Source organism: Nomascus leucogenys, chromosome 14 (genome assembly GCF_006542625.1).
Source record: "Nomascus leucogenys isolate Asia chromosome 14, Asia_NLE_v1, whole genome shotgun sequence".
In the NCBI taxonomy this organism is placed as follows: domain Eukaryota; kingdom Metazoa; phylum Chordata; class Mammalia; order Primates; family Hylobatidae; genus Nomascus; species Nomascus leucogenys.
The window spans coordinates 92120080-92137233 of record NC_044394.1 but is presented as its reverse complement, the minus strand read 5'-3'; the positions used below and the strand labels follow the sequence as shown (position 1 = coordinate 92137233).

Sequence of the window (17154 nt, the reverse complement as noted above, 5' to 3'; positions counted from 1 at the left end):
CCTTCTGGAAGTGGGACCTGCCCAGGTCCTGTGTAGATGCCTCTCAGTCAAGACCTTCCCTAAATTCTCTACCACCAGCTCCATCAAACTGGCTGTGGGGGTCCTGCTGATGGGCTTATGGGGCACTGACATCGATGGGGTTCACACAGGGGTCTTTCCAGTCAGCCCCTCCCACCACGGTTCAGGTCCTCCTTGTTACCTCTCTCCTCAGTTTCCCCCAAATTCCCCAGTCTTGCCTGAGCACTGACACAAAATTCCTCTTTCAAAACCCTCACTCAGGCCAGGCGTGGTGGCTCACACCTGTAATCTCAGCACTTTGGGAGGCCGAGGCAGGCGGATCACTTGAGGCCAGGAGTTCAAGACCAGCCTGGCAAACATGGCAAAACCCCTTCTCTACTAAAAATACAAAAAAGTTTGCCAGATGTGGTGGCACACGCCTGTAATCCCAGCTACTTGGGAGGCTGAGGCAAGAGAACCACTTGAACCTGGGAGGTGGAGGTTGCAGTGAGCCGAGATCACACCATTGCACTCCAGCCTGGGCAACAGGGCGAGACTCCCATCTCAAAACAACAACAACAACAAAAAAACAAAACAAAAAAAACAAACTCACTCTGCTCATCCCCCACCTGAACATTCATGGTTCACTATTGCCTTCCAAATAAAGTCTAAATCTCTCATCTACTGGTCAAGCTGTTGCAGTTTAGACCAGTGGTTCTTGAACACTCCTTCAGCACACATAAAAGCCTCCGGGGGAAGCTCATCTGAAATGCAAATTCTAAGCTCCCTCATAGACATGTTACTTCAGTAAAACCACGTGGGGGGCCCAGAATCAGCAGGTCCATGCGCCACATTTTGCAAAACATGAGTTGAGGCCTTGTCCCTCCAGTCTCTGCCCGGGTCTCCTTCCCACATCCCGACCCTGTGCTCTTTGGGCTGTGCTGTTTCCCAGCTCTGGAGTTTTCTGCCATCGACCTGGATAGCAGGGAGGCCCCTGCCCCCCGCCCCAGAGCTCCAGGGCTGCACACAAGAGCCCCCTCGTCTCTCAACACACATGAGGGTCTGTCTCACTGACACTTGGTGCCTCCACTATCAGCAGGGCTGCATGACTATGAGGGTGTGATCTGTGATCAGGAGGGCAGGGGTATCTATTTGGGGGTTTTGTGGGGGTGTGCGTTTCAGATCTGGAGGCAATAAGAGGTGTTGGGGGTCATTTATAGGGTGATATACACATTTGGTGATGGTATGAGGCATGGGGTCCATTGGAGAGGCAGGTGTTTGCACAGTGATGTGGCACAGGTGTTGATGGCGTGAAATAAACTGTGCCTGGAGCTGCATCGTGGTGACAGGAGTATGTGTTTGGAGTGAAATGAGGTATGTGTGTTTGGGGGTCATGTAAGATGTGTATGTATGTCGTATGATAGTAGGTGTGTTTGCTTATAGTGTGAGGCGCGCATTTGTGGCATAATACAAAGTTGTGTGTGGGACATGTTATGAAGTGTGTGTTTGTGGTATAATGTAGGGTGTGAGCCATGTGTATTTATGGTATGATGTGAGGCAGATGTGTGTGGTATGATGGAGGGTGCGTGTGTGTATTTGTGGTGTGATTTGAGAGTGTATGTGTGTGGTGTGAGGTGTGTGTGAGGTATGTGTGGAGATTTGAGGGGTGTGTGAGGTGTGTGATGTGATTTGAGGGGTTAGGTGTGTGTGGTGTGAGTGTGTGTGTGTATGGTGAGGTGTGTGTGTCTGTGGTGTGATTTGAAGTGTCTGTGGTGTGATTTGAGGGTGTGTGTGTGGTGTGAGGTGTATGTGGTGTGATTTGATGTGTGTGTGTATGTGGTGTGAGATGTGTGTGGTGTGATTTGAGGTGTGTGTGGTGAGGTGTGTGGTGTGATTTGAGGTGTGTGTGGTGAGGTGTGTGGTGTGATTGAGGGGTGTGTGGTGAGGTGTGTGGTGTAATTTGAGGGGTGTGTGTGGTGTGAGGTGTGTGGTGTAATTTGAGGGTGTGTGGTGTGGTGTGTGGTGTGATTTGAGGTGTGTGTGGTGAGGTGTGTGGTGTGATTTGAGGGGTGTGTGGTGAGGTGTGTGGTGTAATTTGAGGGGTGTGTTGGTGTGAGGTGTGTGGTGTGATTTGAGGGGTGTGTGGTGAGGTGTGTGGTGTAATTTGAGGGGTGTGTGTGGTGTGAGGTGTTGTGGTGTGATTTGAGTGTGTGTGTATGTGGTGTGAGGTGTGTGGTGTGATTTGAGGGGTGTGTGGTGAGGTGTGTGGTGTAATTTGAGGGGTGTGTGTGGTGTGAGGTGTGTGGTGTGATTTGAGGGGTGTGTGGTGAGGTGTGTGGTGTAATTTGAGGGGTGTGTGTGGTGTGAGGTGTGTGGTGTGATTTAAGGTGTGTTGGTGAGGTGTGTGGTGTGATTTCAGGGCTGAGGTGTGTGTGGTGTGAGGTGTGTGTGGTGTGATTTGAGGTGTGTGTGTGGTTTGAGGTGTGTGGTGTGATTTGAGGTGTGTGTGGTGAGGTGTGTGGTGTGATTTGAGGGGTGTGTGGTGAGGTGTGTGGTGTAATTTGAGGGGTGTGTCTGGTGTGAGGTGTGTGGTGTGATTTGAGGTGTGTGCGGTGAGGTGTGTGGTGTGATTTGAGGGGTGTGTGGTGAGGTGTGTGGTGTAATTTGAGGGGTGTGTGTGGTGTGAGGTGTGTGGTGTGATTTGAGGGGTGTGTGGTGAGGTATGTTGGTGTAATTTGAGGGGTGTGTGTGGTGTGAGGTGTGTGGTGTGATTTGAGTTATGAGGCGTGTGGTGTGATTTGAGGTACGAGGTGTGTGTGATGTGATTTGAGATGTGTGTGGTTTGAGATGTGTGATGTGATTTGAGGTGTGTGTGGTGAGGTGTGTGGTGTGATTTGAGGGGTGAGGTGTGTGTGGTCTGAGGTGTGTCTGTGTGTGTGGTGAGGTGTGTGTGTCCGCGGTGTGTTGTGGGGTGGGTGCACACGTGTGAGTGTCTGTGGTGTGTGTCTGGGGAGAGGCACAGGCTACCGCAGGCATACACAGCCTCAGAGTGAACGTTAGGAGGCCCAGGTTTCCTCCCCAGAGACCACACAGGTCCCTTAGTGAGTCCCTATTCTGCACAGCCCCTGTTCCCTGTTCTGAATGTCTTTGACCCCAACCCACTTCTGACTCACCCGAGGCTGCCCTTGAACACCCTACAGGACATTACAGTGGCCCTGGGGACAGTGTATGCACCCTCCAAGTATGACATTACCCACACACTGCAGACCCAGCAAGCCCCACAGGGACCACCTGGAGGAGAGCCTGCAGCCCCTCTCCCCATGTTCAAAGACTTCTTCCCTAGGTCAGATTCCTCCATCCAGACTAGCGCAGCAACACAGCAGGGAAGTGCTTCAGGTCACTGTTCCTTCTGGATGATTCGCGCTAATGTTCAACCTTCTGTATTCCAAACGCACCATAGGACAAAGAGGGTCTTGGAGTCAACAACGCGAACCACAGCTGGAGGCTAGAAAGCTGAACTCAAAGTACCAGCAGGGCTACACTCCCTCTGAAGGCTCCAGGGAAGGGTCATTCCTTCCTCTTCCATGGCCTTGGTGGCTCCCAGGAGTCCTTGGCATTCCTTGGCTTGCAGCCGCACTGCTCCCATCTCGCCTGTCTTCACCTGGATGTCCTTTCCCTGTGTCTCTTTCTTCTCATGACACCGGTCATACTGGATTAATGGCCTGCCCTATGCTAGTATAACCTCATTTTAATGAGCGATATCTGCAATGACCACATTTCCAAGTAAGGGCATGATCTGAGGTACTAGTGGTTCAGACCTCAACCTATCTTTGGGGGACAGAATTCAACCCATAACAGCATGGTTTACAGTAGAAGGTGAGCATGAGGCACGCCCCATCCCCTCTCTCAGTCTTCCTCCACCATTTCCCTCCTGCAATGAAAACCTGCATCCCGGACGGGCATAATGGCTCACGCCTGTAATCCCAACATTTTGGGAGGCTAAGGCAGGTGGATCACCTGAGGTCAGGAGTTCAAGACCAGCCTGGCCAACATGGTGAAACCCTGTCTCTACAAAAATACAAAAATTAGCCAGGCATGATGGTGGGCACCTGTTATCCCAGCTACTCGGGAGGCTGAGGCAGGAGAATGGCTTGAACAACCCAGGAGGCGGAGGTTACAGTGAGCCAAGGTCGTGCCACTGCACTCCAGCCTGGGTGATAGAGCTCCATCTCAAGAAAAAAATAAAAAGAAAGAAAGAAAGAGAGAGAGAGAGACAAAGGGAAAGAGAGATAGGAAGGAAGGAGAGAAAGAAAGAAAGAAAAGAGAGAGAGAGAAAGAAAGAAAGGAAAAGAGAGAGAGGAAGGAAGGAAGGAAAACCAAGAAAGAAAGAAAGAAAGAAAGAAAGAGAGGGAGGAAGGAAGGAGAGAAAGAACGAAAGAGGGAGAAAGAGAGAGAGAGAAAGAAAGAAAGAAAGAAAGGAAGGAAAAGAGAGGAAGGAAGGAAGGAAGAAAGGAAGGAAGGCAGGCAGGCAAAGAAAGAAAGAAAGAGAGGGAAAGAAAGAGAGAGAGAGAGAAAGAAAGAAAAGAAAGGAGAGGAGAGGGGAGGAGAGGAGAGGGGAGGGAGGGAGGGGAGGGGAGGGGAGGGGAGGGGAGGGGAGGGGAGGGGAGGGAGAAGACCACATCCCAGGCTGGGTGCGGTGGCTCACGCTTGTAATCCCAGCAATTTGGAAGGCCAAGGCGGGCGTATCGCCTGAGGTCAGCGGTTCCAGACCAGCCTGTCCAACGTGGTGAAGTTCTCTACTAAGAATACAAAAATTAGCCAGGCGTGGTGGCATGCACCTGTAGTCCCAGCTGCTCCAGAGGCTGAGGGAGGAGAATTGCTTGAACCTGGGAGGCGGAGGATGCAATGAGCCGAGATCCCGCCACTGCACTCCAGCCTGGGCGACAGAGTGAGACTCCGTCTCCGGGAGCCCACTGGCATTGAGCAGACCTCAGCATTATTTGCAGCAAGAGCCTCTGGCATCCAAATAGCAACCAACACCAGGCCACTGTAGTGTGCTGCGCAGCCCCCACTCTCCAGTCTGTGGCTCCCTGTTTGAGTCCCGCCCTATGCCCAACTGAGGTTGTAGCACGCTCACCTCCAGAAGAGGTAACCCAAGCTCTTTACTCTACTGGAGATCACCTCTGACCCCACTATGGGCACTTCTCCCAGCTGACAGAAAATACCTCCAGCTGATATCAGAAATTACAGGGCTGGAGGCTGGCGTACAAAGTCAGTTCCCACAGGCCTATGGTGGCCCATAAGCCACGTCTACCCCTGCTCCTCACCTCCACACCTAAGTTAAGAATTGCAGGCCGGGTGCAGTGGCTCACGCCTGTAATCTCAGCACTTTGGGAGGCCCAGGTGGGCGGATCGCCTGAGGTCAGGAATTTGAGACCAGCTTGGCCAACATGGCGAAACCCCGTCTCTACTAAAAATACAAAAAGAAAAAATAGCCGGGCGTGGTGTCGTGCACCTGCAATCCCAGCTACTCCGGGAGACTGAGGCAGGAGTATCGCGTGAACTCGGGAAGCAAAGGTTGCAGTGAGGCGAGATCGCACCACTGCACTCCAGGCTGGGCGACAGAGTGAGACTCTGTCTCAAAAAAAAAAAAAAAAAAAGGTGCAGGTACCCGTCTCCAGCTCTCCCCTCCCTACACACCCCTCAAACAGTCCCTATGTAATGCACTCGCCCTGTTCCTTGGTAACCTGAAGCTGCTTATAGAATGTGGAGATGGGGGTAATTGAAAGGTGGGCCCAGGCCACAGAGCCCCTGAGCTCTGCTACCAGCAACCCCAGCTGCACTCCCTACTCTCTGTCACCAAGAGCTGCCGGGTGCCTGGGATATCCTGGCAGCTCTGCTCAAAATGATCCACGACTTCATGAATTTATTTGGCTCCTCCTCGGGGCCAGGGTGAGTGTCATGGGTTAATAAGGCCGGCCCCGCCTTCAGGAGCGGTCCACTGGGAGATGGGTGCTGCGCAGCCCTCTTGCGAAAGCTCTCCCCTGGTGGGACATTCTGGGCACAGCCCAACAGGCCGGGGGAAACGAGAGGTGATCCATACTAAAGGGTCAAAGTCCCCGCGCCAGTCAGCGGCCCTAAAACACCGCAGCGTACGTGTGCTGCAAGGCGAGTATGGGTTGGTAAACAAAACTGTATCAGATGAGCTCGGGCCGGGTGCCTTCACGGATGCGGAACTGTGTCGGGGCTATCCGCGGAGGCGCAGACCAGGGGTCCCCAGCTCCCCGCCTCGCCACCTGGGGACGGCCCACAGGCCGGGGCTCGGGCGCCGCCTGCTGTCGCGCTGCGCAGCGACTACGGGAACTCTTCCGCAGCAGACGGGGTCCCCGCGACCCGCTGCCCCCGAAAGGCAAGCAAGCGGCCACAGGGAACGGGTCCCGGGGCTGGATGTGACCCATGTCCTAAGCGCACGGAGCCGAGCCGGTGTTGCTCAGGGAGGCTGCCCGCCCCTTCACGCGGACCCTGCGGCTCTGCGTGCCCTCAGGGAACAGCAAGCTCCGAGCCAGTGTCGTCGAGGGGGCGACGGGACAGAGGGAGGAGCCCGCGGGGACCGGGTCGAGGGAGGGGAGGAGTGGGCGGGGCTGGGGCGGGGCCGTTCCTGCGCTCTCCTTGGCCTGCGGGCCGGCACTGCTCACCTCTCGTCCAGGGACATGACGGGCACGCCAGGCGCCGCTGCCACCCGGGATGGCGAGGCCCCCGAGCGCTCCCCGCCCTGCAGTCCGAGCTACGACCTCACGGGCAAGGTGGGTGGGCCTCTTCCGTGAGACCCCCGCCCTCCTCGGCGCTAGCCCCTTCCTGGCTGCGTCTGGGTTGGACTCAGCCCTTCCCCCAGGCAGCTGGGTCTCCCAGAGGAGGGAGGGAGAGAGGGTCAGGACACAGCCCCTGGGGCCGTCCCAAGCTCTAGGTGTCTCTGCTGGCTCGGTGGGGGCGGGTCGCGGAAGATCGCAAGGACTGAGTGATCCCCTCGCTGGCCCCAACTCAGTTCTCTTCTGCCACACTCTGGCAAATATCAGCCCCCGGGAGCCCATGCTTCTTGGTGAGGGTTAAGCGCGCAACTCTCGGGGCTCAGGCTGAGAAGCGCTGGGAGATGGGGACCACACGGAGACTCGGAGAGGACGTCCCCTGCTGGCAGAGGAACTGGCGTTAATGCCATTTTCCGAGCTAAGCTCTTAGTTGAGATCTGACATCCAGGTTTAAGGCCTGATGTCCCCCAGCTGCTGCCTTCCCATTCCACCCGCTGGAGGCACTGCCTTCCGTCTTCCTCCCTGCAGTAGGAAGCCGCTCCTCCCAAAAGGATGTTGCCAGCAGGCCTGCAGGCCACTTGGGAATTTTTCGAACCTGAGAAAGATTTCAGTGGTTGGTCTTTCGCATCCCGCACTTGAGAGGGCTCCAGGGCTGCTCTCGGGCTTGCTACCTCTACAGGGGTGTCCTGTATGGAAACAGGTAGGGACAGCAGTGGACTGCTCTGTCGTCTTCCATCTGTGTTTTTGGAGTGAGCAGGTACCAGAAACTGAAAGAATTGCTGAGGGATCCTAGAGCTTCACTCTTCCTCTGCAGGATTGGGGATGGAGTGAGGGCTGTCCTGGATTCCGCTGCATGGCCTAGAAGGAGACCTGCCTCTCTCTGGGCCTCGGTTTCCTCCCCGCCACCAGGGCTCACCCTTGCTGGGAGCCTCAGCCTCCACCCCAGTGTTTCGGGGGAAGCCACCCTGCAAGTCATCCGCCCAGAGCCGTTGAGATAGGCGTCCTGTGTGGGCTTGTGGCAGGAAATGGGCCCCTGCACCCTCGGAGAGGAGGAGCTGCTGTCGGCCAGGCTCCAGGCTGAGGGGGATTGATTGCCTGACCTTGTTGCCCTGAAAACCAGCTGGGTTGTTTGCCTAGGAGGTGGCCAGACTAGGCAGCTGTTTGTGTTTGGTGGAATCACCGAGCTGGGTGGGTAGCTGGCATCGTTTGCTCAAGGCAGCTGTGATCTGTAAAGTACACAAAGACTGGCGCTCCCTCCCTCCTTCCTGCTCCAGGGCTGGGACTCCTCCAGGGAGGAGTGCAGGCTCCAGAGAGCTCCTATCCCCCACCCCTTCATCTGTTCCCTGGCCAAGCGGCATTGGCAGGAGAGTTGGTCCCCAGCCTCCCCGGGCCTGCCCCAGGGGAGTGAGTCCGGGACCCTCTGAGAAAGCCCGGCAGGAGCTCCTTGGACCAGACTAGGAGTGATGTGGCCCACAGGCAGACAGTTCCCGCCCTGGGCCACTCTTCCCTGGGTCTTAGGTGATTCACCACGATGATTGGCCCTAGCCATTAACAGACTCTAGAAATACCTCAAAGAAATTATCCGTCCTCCTTCTACCCACTATGGAAACCATGCCACAGAAAGGTTAAGGAATCTTCCTAAAGTCACACAGTAGGCCATTTACAAATCAAGACCCATCCTTCACACCCCTTCTGCTCAGCCACCCCTGCCTCTCCACCACAGTTAACTAATCCCAGTAACCCATGCCCACAAAAGGAATGCCTTTGGGCTCCACTGTCAATTTCAGAGCCTCAAAAATAATTCAAACCTAGTCCCTGCTCAACCCATTAAGCCACCTAACCAGCAGTTGGGAAAATTCCAGCCTTGGACCTAGACCCCTGTTATCCAAGATTGGAGAACAATGGGACAAAGTGCTCCTCTCCACCATTCCTGCGTGTCCCTGGGGAAGATGAGCAGAGCAGAGCCAGACAGTAAAGGAGAGGGCCATGCCCCCTCCATAGGTTACCTCCTTGGTACTCCTGCCCACACTACCCACAGCAACCCCAGGATGCTGATCTGCAGCCACGTGTCCCATGTGGGAGGTTTCTGCTGAAAGAACTTCCAACTGCACATCTCCCCACTTTAGTATAAATTTCAACCTTCCCTAATTCATGCAACCTCCTTTTTTTTTTTTTTGAGACAGAGTGTCGCTCTGTCACCGAGGCTGGAGTACAGTGATGCAATCCCAGCTCACTGCAACCTCTACCTCCTGGGTTCAAGCTATTCTCCTTTCTCAGCCTCCCAAGTAACTGGGACTACAGGCATGCGCCACCACTCCTGGCTAGTTTTTTGTAGTTTTAGTAGAGATGGGGTTTCACCATGTTGGTCAGGCTGGTCTCAAACTCCCAACCTCAGGTGATCCACCCACCTTGGGCACCCAAAATGCTAGGATTACACACGAGCCACCGCACCCGGCCTCATGCAACCTTTTAATAAACATAAAATGTCATTAGAAACTTCCAGTCGGTGCGGTGGCTCACGCCTGTAATCCCAGCACTTTGGGAGGCTGAGGCGGGCGGATCACCTGAGGTCAGGAGTTCAAGACCAGCCTGACCAACATGGAGAAACCTCGTCTCTACTAAAAATACAAAATTAGCCAGGCGAGATGGTGCACGCCTGTAATCCCAGCGACTCAGGAGGCTGAAGCAGGAGAATCATTTAAACCTGGGAGGCGGAGGTTGTGGTGAGCCAAGATCTCGCCATTGCATTCCAGCCTGGGCAACAAGAGCAAAACTCCGTCTCCAAAAAAAAAGAAAGAAAGAAAGAAAGAAACTTCCAAATAAATGTTGTGACCCCCAAAAAAACCCCAAACAGTATTCATTATACAGTATGCAAATGACCATGCCCCACCCCCAGCAGATTTTGATAGACTCCCTTGGGTGGGAATCCTTGTCCAATATATTGACATTTCCCTTTCCTGTCAGTACAGCCCAGCCCATGCGTGTACTCACGAGCGGACGATGGATGACACAAGTACACAGAGGGATGGAATCCCTGCATGGTGTGGCTATGGGCAAATGTGGCCAGTGTCTAGATTGTGCAAATGTGGTGGTTCTCTGAGGCCACGGAGCACACCTGGGGACCTGTTCATGGTGAGGTCTTAACTCCAGCCTCTAGGAACTTGAATGAGGACAGGAGGGTCAGAGGGAGAGCCAAGGAGCGTGGAGAGGAGAGGTAGGGTGAAGGTGGCGGCAGGCTTTCTGGAAGCAGGTGGCCCTTAGTGCGGTCAGCATTCATGCCAGCCCCCTCTTCTCTGATCCTCTCCATGTGTCTCTCTCCTGGAATCCCAGAAGCTCCCCTGACTCCCCATTAACTGCCTCTGCCCCTACCCCCTAGGTGATGCTTCTGGGAGACACAGGCGTCGGCAAAACGTGTTTCCTGATCCAATTCAAAGACGGGGCCTTCCTGTCCGGAACCTTCATAGCCACCGTCGGCATAGACTTCAGGGTGAGGTGGCTGCAGGCACCTGCTTCCAGCAGAGAGCCAGGGCTGTGGCTCAGGCACAGGGGGGTTGCCCCTGCCTTGCTCACCCTGACTCCCAGGGACTCCCGAGGCTCATGCCTGGAGGGCACACAACCCACTCCCCCAACATCACAGAGGTGGCCGGGTCAAAGGAGACTCGGTAAGGTTGGCTCCTTGCCCAACTATAGGATGCAAAAAAATGAGACTGAGTCTTCGTTTCCACCTCAATTCCTGGGGGACTTCTCCCAAGCAGAGCAGCCGCAGGCACGGCATAAGCTGAATATCTTGGCCCACAGAGCCCCTGCTCATTGCCCTCCTACCTGGGCCCCTTTGGAAAGGCCTCAAAGGTCAATCAGTCTTTCTGGAGTTCCTGGAAAGCACAGCCCTGCACTAGGTTTAACAGCTGGGCTTGGGCCGGGCGCAGTGGCTCTCGCCTGTAATCCCAGCACTCTGGGAGGCCAAGGCAGGCAGATCACAAGGTCAGGAGTTCGAGACCAGCCTGGCCAACATGGTGGAACCCCCGTCTCTACTAAAAATACAAAAATTAGCCAGGTGTAGTGGCATGCTCCTGTAGTCCCAGCTACTCGGGAGGCTGAGGCAGGAGAATCACTTGAATCCAGGTGGTGGAGGTTGCAGTGAGCTGAGATTGCGCCACTGCACTCCAGCCTGGGCGACAAAGTGAGACTCCGTCTCAAAAAAAAAAAAGAGCTGGGCTGGCCATGTTGGGAGACAGCAGCTCACCAGGGACCCTCCCTCTCACCTTGACGACTCCATCTTACAAATCTGCGTCAGGGATGCTGGGCGCTGCACACCCAAAGTGTTCAACAGAGCCAACGTCTCACCCTGGCAGGTGGGGCTCTACAGCTTCAAGCAGGCAGAAAGTGAACACTTCCTTCACTAGAGAATTAGTGGGCAGCTAAAGAAAAGATGCTGCTGCAGATGTAACCTCAGGTCCCCAGGATGCAGGCAAACACCCCATCTCCAGGGGCTCGGTCACAGTCCTAGGGCCAGGCTCCAGGAGAGGGAGACCGAAGTGGGGAAAGGGCAGGGCCTCCAGCAGCAACCAGCCCTCCAGCCCTGGGCTGCCTGATCCCTGGAGAGAGCCAGGACGTTTCTCAGGCTCCTCTTGCCCTGCTGTTGTGAGAAGGCAGTTACAGTCCCCAGAAGAGACGACTCCACAGGGGAGGTGTCTGGGGATGGGGTTCCTGCTGCCCTGATGGTATGATCTGACTGGAGACGGTTCTGGGGCTCACTGCACCCACTCTAGGCCTGGAGAGGGAACAAGACAGGACGTCTGCACAGCTGAGGAGCCACATGACTCCTGCCCTCCCATCCTCTGCCTTTTTCTCTTTCAGAACAAGGTGGTGACCGTGGATGGCGTGAGAGTGAAGCTGCAGGTGAGACCAGAGGCTGGAGTTGGGGAGGGAGGATGGAGGACCTGCCCTTCCTTCTCACCCTGAACCACAGGAGGCCTGCAGCCCTGCCCTCCGCCTGGGGCAATTTCCTGTGGGGCCCACGGGAGGAAATGGCTTTTGTTTATTTGATGTCTGCAGAAAAAGCAGTTCCCAGGCACCCTCTCATCTATGAACGGTAGCTCCAAATGCCTTCAGACAAGCTTAGCCTCCATCCATCTCCTCCCCAGTTGCCTGGGCTTTATCTGCTCTTAGGAGATTGGACATCCCCAAACCCTGGGCTAGGGGAGAGGAGAAGATTCTTTTTTTTTTCTTTTTTTTGAGATGGAGTCTCTCTCTGTCGCCCAGGCTAGAGTGCAGTGGCACAATCTCGGCTCACTGCAACCTCCGCCTCCCAAGTTTAAGCGATTCTCCTGCCTCAGCCTCCCGAGTAGCTGGGACTACAGGTGCGTGCCACCACACCTGGCTAATTTTTTGTATTTTTAGTAGAGACTGGTTTTCACTGTGTCAGCCAGGATGGTCTGGATCTCCTGACCTCGTGATCCGCCTGCCTCGGCCTCCCAAAGTGCTGGGATTACAGGTGCGAGCCACCGCGCTCGGCTGAGGAGATGATTTTGAACGAGCTTGAGAACTCAGTAACTGCTACTGTCCAGGTCATTGGATGGTCAGGAGCTCATGAGAACCTAAAGAAGAAAACAGCCCCACCTTCCCACAGATATCTCATACCACAAAGCAGGCCTGCTCCACCCAGCACATTCCTTGCACCTGCCTCCTTCTGACCATTTCTCCATCCCATCCCTTCCCAGATCTGGGACACTGCTGGGCAGGAACGGTTCCGAAGCGTCACCCATGCTTATTACAGAGATGCCCAGGGTAAGCCCCTCGTACCCTCCAACCCCTACCCCAGCCCCTTGGTAGCACCCGTGCTGCTGCCTAAGTCCCCTCTGTGATCCTCTCCCCTCCAGCTTTGCTTCTGCTGTACGACATCACCAACAAATCTTCTTTCGACAACATCAGGGTAGGTACTCCCTTCCCCTGACTCCCACCCATAAGCAGCCAAGGCCAGGTCTGTGCAGGCTGGGATTGCTTCCTGCCCTGTGGAAAGGGGCGGAGCGTGGAATCCTCCTGCCTTCTGAAAAACACCTACTTGTGACTCAGAAGCCATATCTGCTGCTTTGTATTTGGTGGCCATGTGGGCATGAGAGCCAAGCAGGCTTTCCTGTCCTTCAACAGGACACTCCAAGAAATCACTGGTGACAACCAACTGATTTGTGAGATAAGGTCTCCATGCATCTGGATCTTCCATAGAACTGATAGTTGCACAGCATAACATGGGGAGGGTGGGGCCATTGTGGGTTGAGCCACCAAGGAAGGCCATCCAGGCGTGGAGGGGCCAGAACAAAGGTACAGATGAGAGAACGCACAGGGCATCATGTTTAAGGCAGTGAGTAGCTGAGGATAGTCAAACGGAGCAGCAGAAGAAAGGGGCAGCAGGAGGAAGAGAATGCCAGTCTCAGCACGCCCTCTCCCACAGGCCTGGCTCACTGAGATTCATGAGTATGCCCAGAGGGACGTGGTGATCATGCTGCTCGGCAACAAGGTGAGTGGCTCCAGGGCAGGGTCAGCCCAGCCCTGCACTTCCTCAGCCCTAGCCAGCCCCGTAACCACCCAAGAACAGTTATCCAGGCATCCTTCCTGAAGAGGACTCTGCAGCCTCCAGCTCAGGGCTCAGACACATCTGGAGGCTTCTGCCCATCCCATCTGCCCTTTCCAGGGAAAGTCCAAGTTGTTGCCTGAGAAATCAAGGGGTTCCCAGTTCTCAGCCCCCGTTAGAGCAGAGTGAACAGGGTCCCAGGTCTGGGGCTAAGACTGCAAAGGGTTAGCCCCAACTGCTGTCCTCTTCCAAGACTGGGTCACCACACCTTTCACCAAAGGTGAGATCCCAGGGCTGGGAGCTACACTGGGCAGAAACCCTGGCCCCAGGCCAATCACACCTGCCTGCACTCCCTTGGGCCACCAGCAGAGGGCAGGCAAGGCCTGCTTCTGGGGCAAAATATGGGCCGCTGGGGCTGAGGCCTCCTTCCCCAGAGTGACCCATTTGGGCTTGACAGGCGGATATGAGCAGCGAAAGAGTGATCCGTTCCGAGGACGGAGAGACCCTGGCCAGGGTAAGTGACTGTCTGTGGGACAGGGTGAAGAGGGGGGCAACCCGAGGCTGGCCCTGAGGACACTCTCTCCCGAGCAGGAGTACGGTGTTCCCTTCCTGGAGACCAGCGCCAAGACTGGCATGAATGTGGAGTTAGCCTTTCTGGCCATCGCCAAGTGAGAGCTGGGCAGGGAAGGGAAGTGTGCGGGGCAGGGCGGCACCCTCCAGGAATCCAGTAGGGCCCGGCCCCTGGACACACCTGCATTCTGCAGGCTGAGGTCCATTTGCTCTGGCCACTGGGAGAGGGGAGGGGGCGGCTCAGCTCCTCACCCCAGCCCAGCCCAGCCCAGCCCAGCCCGTTGTCTCTTCTTCAAGGGAACTGAAATACCGGGCCGGGCAGCAGGCGGATGAGCCCAGCTTCCAGATCCGAGACTACGTAGAGTCCCAGAAGAAGCGCTCCAGCTGCTGCTCCTTTGTGTGAATCCCAGGGGGCAGAGAGGAGGCTCTGGAGGCCCACAGGATGCAGCTGGCCCCCCCAGGCCTGGCTTATTCCGAGCGGCTGAGCCAATGGGGAGAAAGATGGAGGACTCACTGCACAGCCCCTTCCTAGCAGGGAGCTACACTCCAGCTCCTACTTGAGTTCCTGCAGTCTCCCCGCATCCACAGGGAGGGTAAAACACTTAGCTTTTATTTTAATAGTACATAATTTAATACCAAAAAAGGCACGTGGATGCCCAAAAAACCGAGGCTGGGACCTAGTGGCCCTTTTGCTTTCTAGGACTTGGGGGGCTGGCCCTCCCTCCTAAGCATAACAAAGTGGTGTTGCTCCAGCTCAGCCCTGGGGGACACAGATGCACTTTGGGGGTGAGGGCAGGTAACGACTCCATCGCACCCTCAGTTCAGCTGGACAGAGGCTCAGGTGACACCAGCCTTCACTGTCTTCTGCTCTCCAGGAGCTTATCTTCACCCCACCTCCCAAATAAGTGGGCCCTTGTGCTGTGAGGGAGACCAAAGCCTCAGGGAAGATAAGAGATACAGAGATGGGAGGGGGAGGACAAGGGGCAGAGAGTAGGGTCTAGCTGGCTATCTCTGGCCTTACTAACGCCCCCCTGGAGGCATGCCCCTTTTCTCCAGCACACAAGCACATTGGGGCACCTGGAAATATTGGTTCTAGGCTCCTGTTCTCTGGACTTCAGATCCTGGGGGAGCCCCTCCCCACTGAATCCCTGGCTTAGCTACCTTCCTGCCTGTGCACCTAAAAACCTCAGGTCAGAACTAGGAAAAGAGTTTTGTTTTTTATTTTTTTGAGATGGAGTCTCGCTCTGTCGCCCAGGCTGGGGTGCAGTAGTGCAATCTCCGCTCACTACAACCTCCACCCCCTGGAGCTCAAGCGATCCTCCCACCTCAGCCCCCCAAGTAGCTGGGACTACAGGCGTGCACCACCACACCTGGCTAATGTTTGTATTTTTTGTAGACACAGGGTTTCGCCATGTTGCCCAGGCTGGTCTTGAATTCCTGAGCTCAAGCGACCTGCCGGCCTCAGCCTCCCAAAGTACTGGGATTACAGGCAGAAGGCACCACGCCCAGGCTAGATGTGTCTTACCCCAATCCTTTGGCAGGCATGCAGCTCCACAGGCGATTTCTTCAAGCAGCTGAAGTGTTTAGCTCTCCTGGGTTAAGAGCCAGATAAGGAGAAATCCCTTTCCTAGGTTTGGAATGTGTTGTGAAAAAAAAGAGAAACCCCTGGCTCCTGGAGCTGGTGGGAGACAAGATTAAGCAAACCTCCCCCGACATGTATCCCTTTGACCCCAAGCTCTGCCTCCTCCCTGACCACCCATGCCCTTTCCTTTAACTTCTCAAACAGATACCAGGGCCTAAACTGCTTTACCTCCCCTCCTACTGAGTCAGGTTAGGGGGTGGGAGGTCACCCATTTCCGAGTTAAACCAATGCAATATGAGTAAAACAAGGTCATGTGGGTATGTCTGGGGTAGACAGAGGGGTAGCAAGTTCATATGGCCTCCTTGGTCACATCTCCCAAAGCTCTGATCCCTGCCATGGGAAGGGAGACATGAGGTCATCACCTGCAGGCACCTTTACTGCAACTCTGCCGGCCTGGCGGGGGAGGAGGGGAGGAAGGAGTGTGCGCTGCCCATTTCTGAGGCTACTGCATTTGCTTTCAAGGCAGAAATCTTGCACTGAGCATTCAGCGGCTCCAGTTTGGGCCCGAGAAGGAAGTTCTCCGTGGCCTCTCCCACGCAGAGCAGGGAGGAGGCTGACATTGCCAGTCTCTTCTGGGGCCCAAGGCAGGTTGCAGGAGATCCAGTCCCGTAGACAGCTCTGGGCCTCTTGCATTTGAGTTTTTCAGAATTAAACTGCAGTATTTTGGAAAGCACATCCTGTCCACTGTTTCTTTGAAGTGGGTGTGGGAGGGGGGTCTTGTTGAAAGAATTGTCATTCACTGCCAAAAGCATTCCAATCTCCTTCCTCAGCGTCTGTCCTCGGATGGTCAGCTCCCCGCTTAACAGACTGTCTCCCGCCTCTGTGACCAGCCTCTCTTTGGCAAGAGGGAGCTAGAAGGCTTTACAGTCCTAATCATTTTTCTGTTGGAAAAAAAAAAAAAAAAACCAAGGCTCCTTTCCCTGTGGCGTGTACCCAGAGGTTGATTACCTGAGTCTGTCCTGCCTCTCCCCACCCCACCTCCCTAGCCAAACGCTGCAGCCAAGCCCACGCCATTGCCCTAGGTGGCCTGTCTTCAGTGGGTTGCCCCTCGAGGTCCCAGGCTCTCCGCGGAGCCCTCACCTTCCCAGCAGGGATCAGAACCTGCACTCCTCTACGCGAGTCCTGGGACAGCACAAAGTGGATTAGGGTTAGGGTTCCCACAAACGGAAAAATGTTATTCAAACAACTCTGCAGGGTCCGAGGAGGCCCTCCGTCTTAATTCTCGAGACCGCCCGGCCCTCGCTGCCCCGAGCTGGAGCAGTTGCCCCGGCAACAGCCGCTCCCTCTCAATTGGAAATGCACTCAGGCTTTGGCTAAAGGCTGTTAAAACGTTGGCCAGGTGCGGTGGCTCACGTCTGTAATCCCAGGGCGGATCACCTGAGGTCAGGAGTTTGAAACCATCCTGGCCAACATGGCGAAATTTCGTCTCTACTAAAAATACAAAAATTAGCCGGGCGTGGTGGTGCGCGCCTGTAATCCCAGCTACTCGGGAGGCTGAGGCAGGGGAATCGCTCGAACCCGGGAGGCGGAGGTTGCAGTGATCCGAGATCGCGCCACGGCACTCCAGTCTGGGC

The 17154-nt window shown here is 55.3% G+C and overlaps 1 protein-coding gene across 4 annotated transcripts in view; it reads left to right on the top strand.

Annotated features, from left to right (window-relative positions):
- RAB37 (RAB37, member RAS oncogene family) overlaps positions 1-16255 on the top strand; it is a 66605-nt gene extending 50350 nt beyond the window's left edge. The window contains exons 1-9 of one of the 4 annotated variants that reach the window (XM_030827966.1): positions 6705-6800; positions 10177-10287; positions 11658-11699; positions 12521-12587; positions 12680-12732; positions 13249-13314; positions 13826-13882; positions 13960-14036; positions 14236-16253. In XM_030827966.1, coding sequence (XP_030683826.1) covers positions 6708-6800; positions 10177-10287; positions 11658-11699; positions 12521-12587; positions 12680-12732; positions 13249-13314; positions 13826-13882; positions 13960-14036; positions 14236-14341 — 672 coding nt within the window. In that variant the 5' untranslated portion in view covers positions 6705-6707 and the 3' untranslated portion in view covers positions 14342-16253. Of the gene's footprint in view, positions 1-6704; positions 6801-10176; positions 10288-11657; positions 11700-12520; positions 12588-12679; positions 12733-13248; positions 13315-13825; positions 13883-13959 lie in introns of those variants that run through there. The other 3 variants (XM_030827963.1, XM_030827964.1, XM_030827965.1) reach the window with 3 other exon arrangements.
- Positions 16256-17154: the final 899 nt, after the last annotated feature.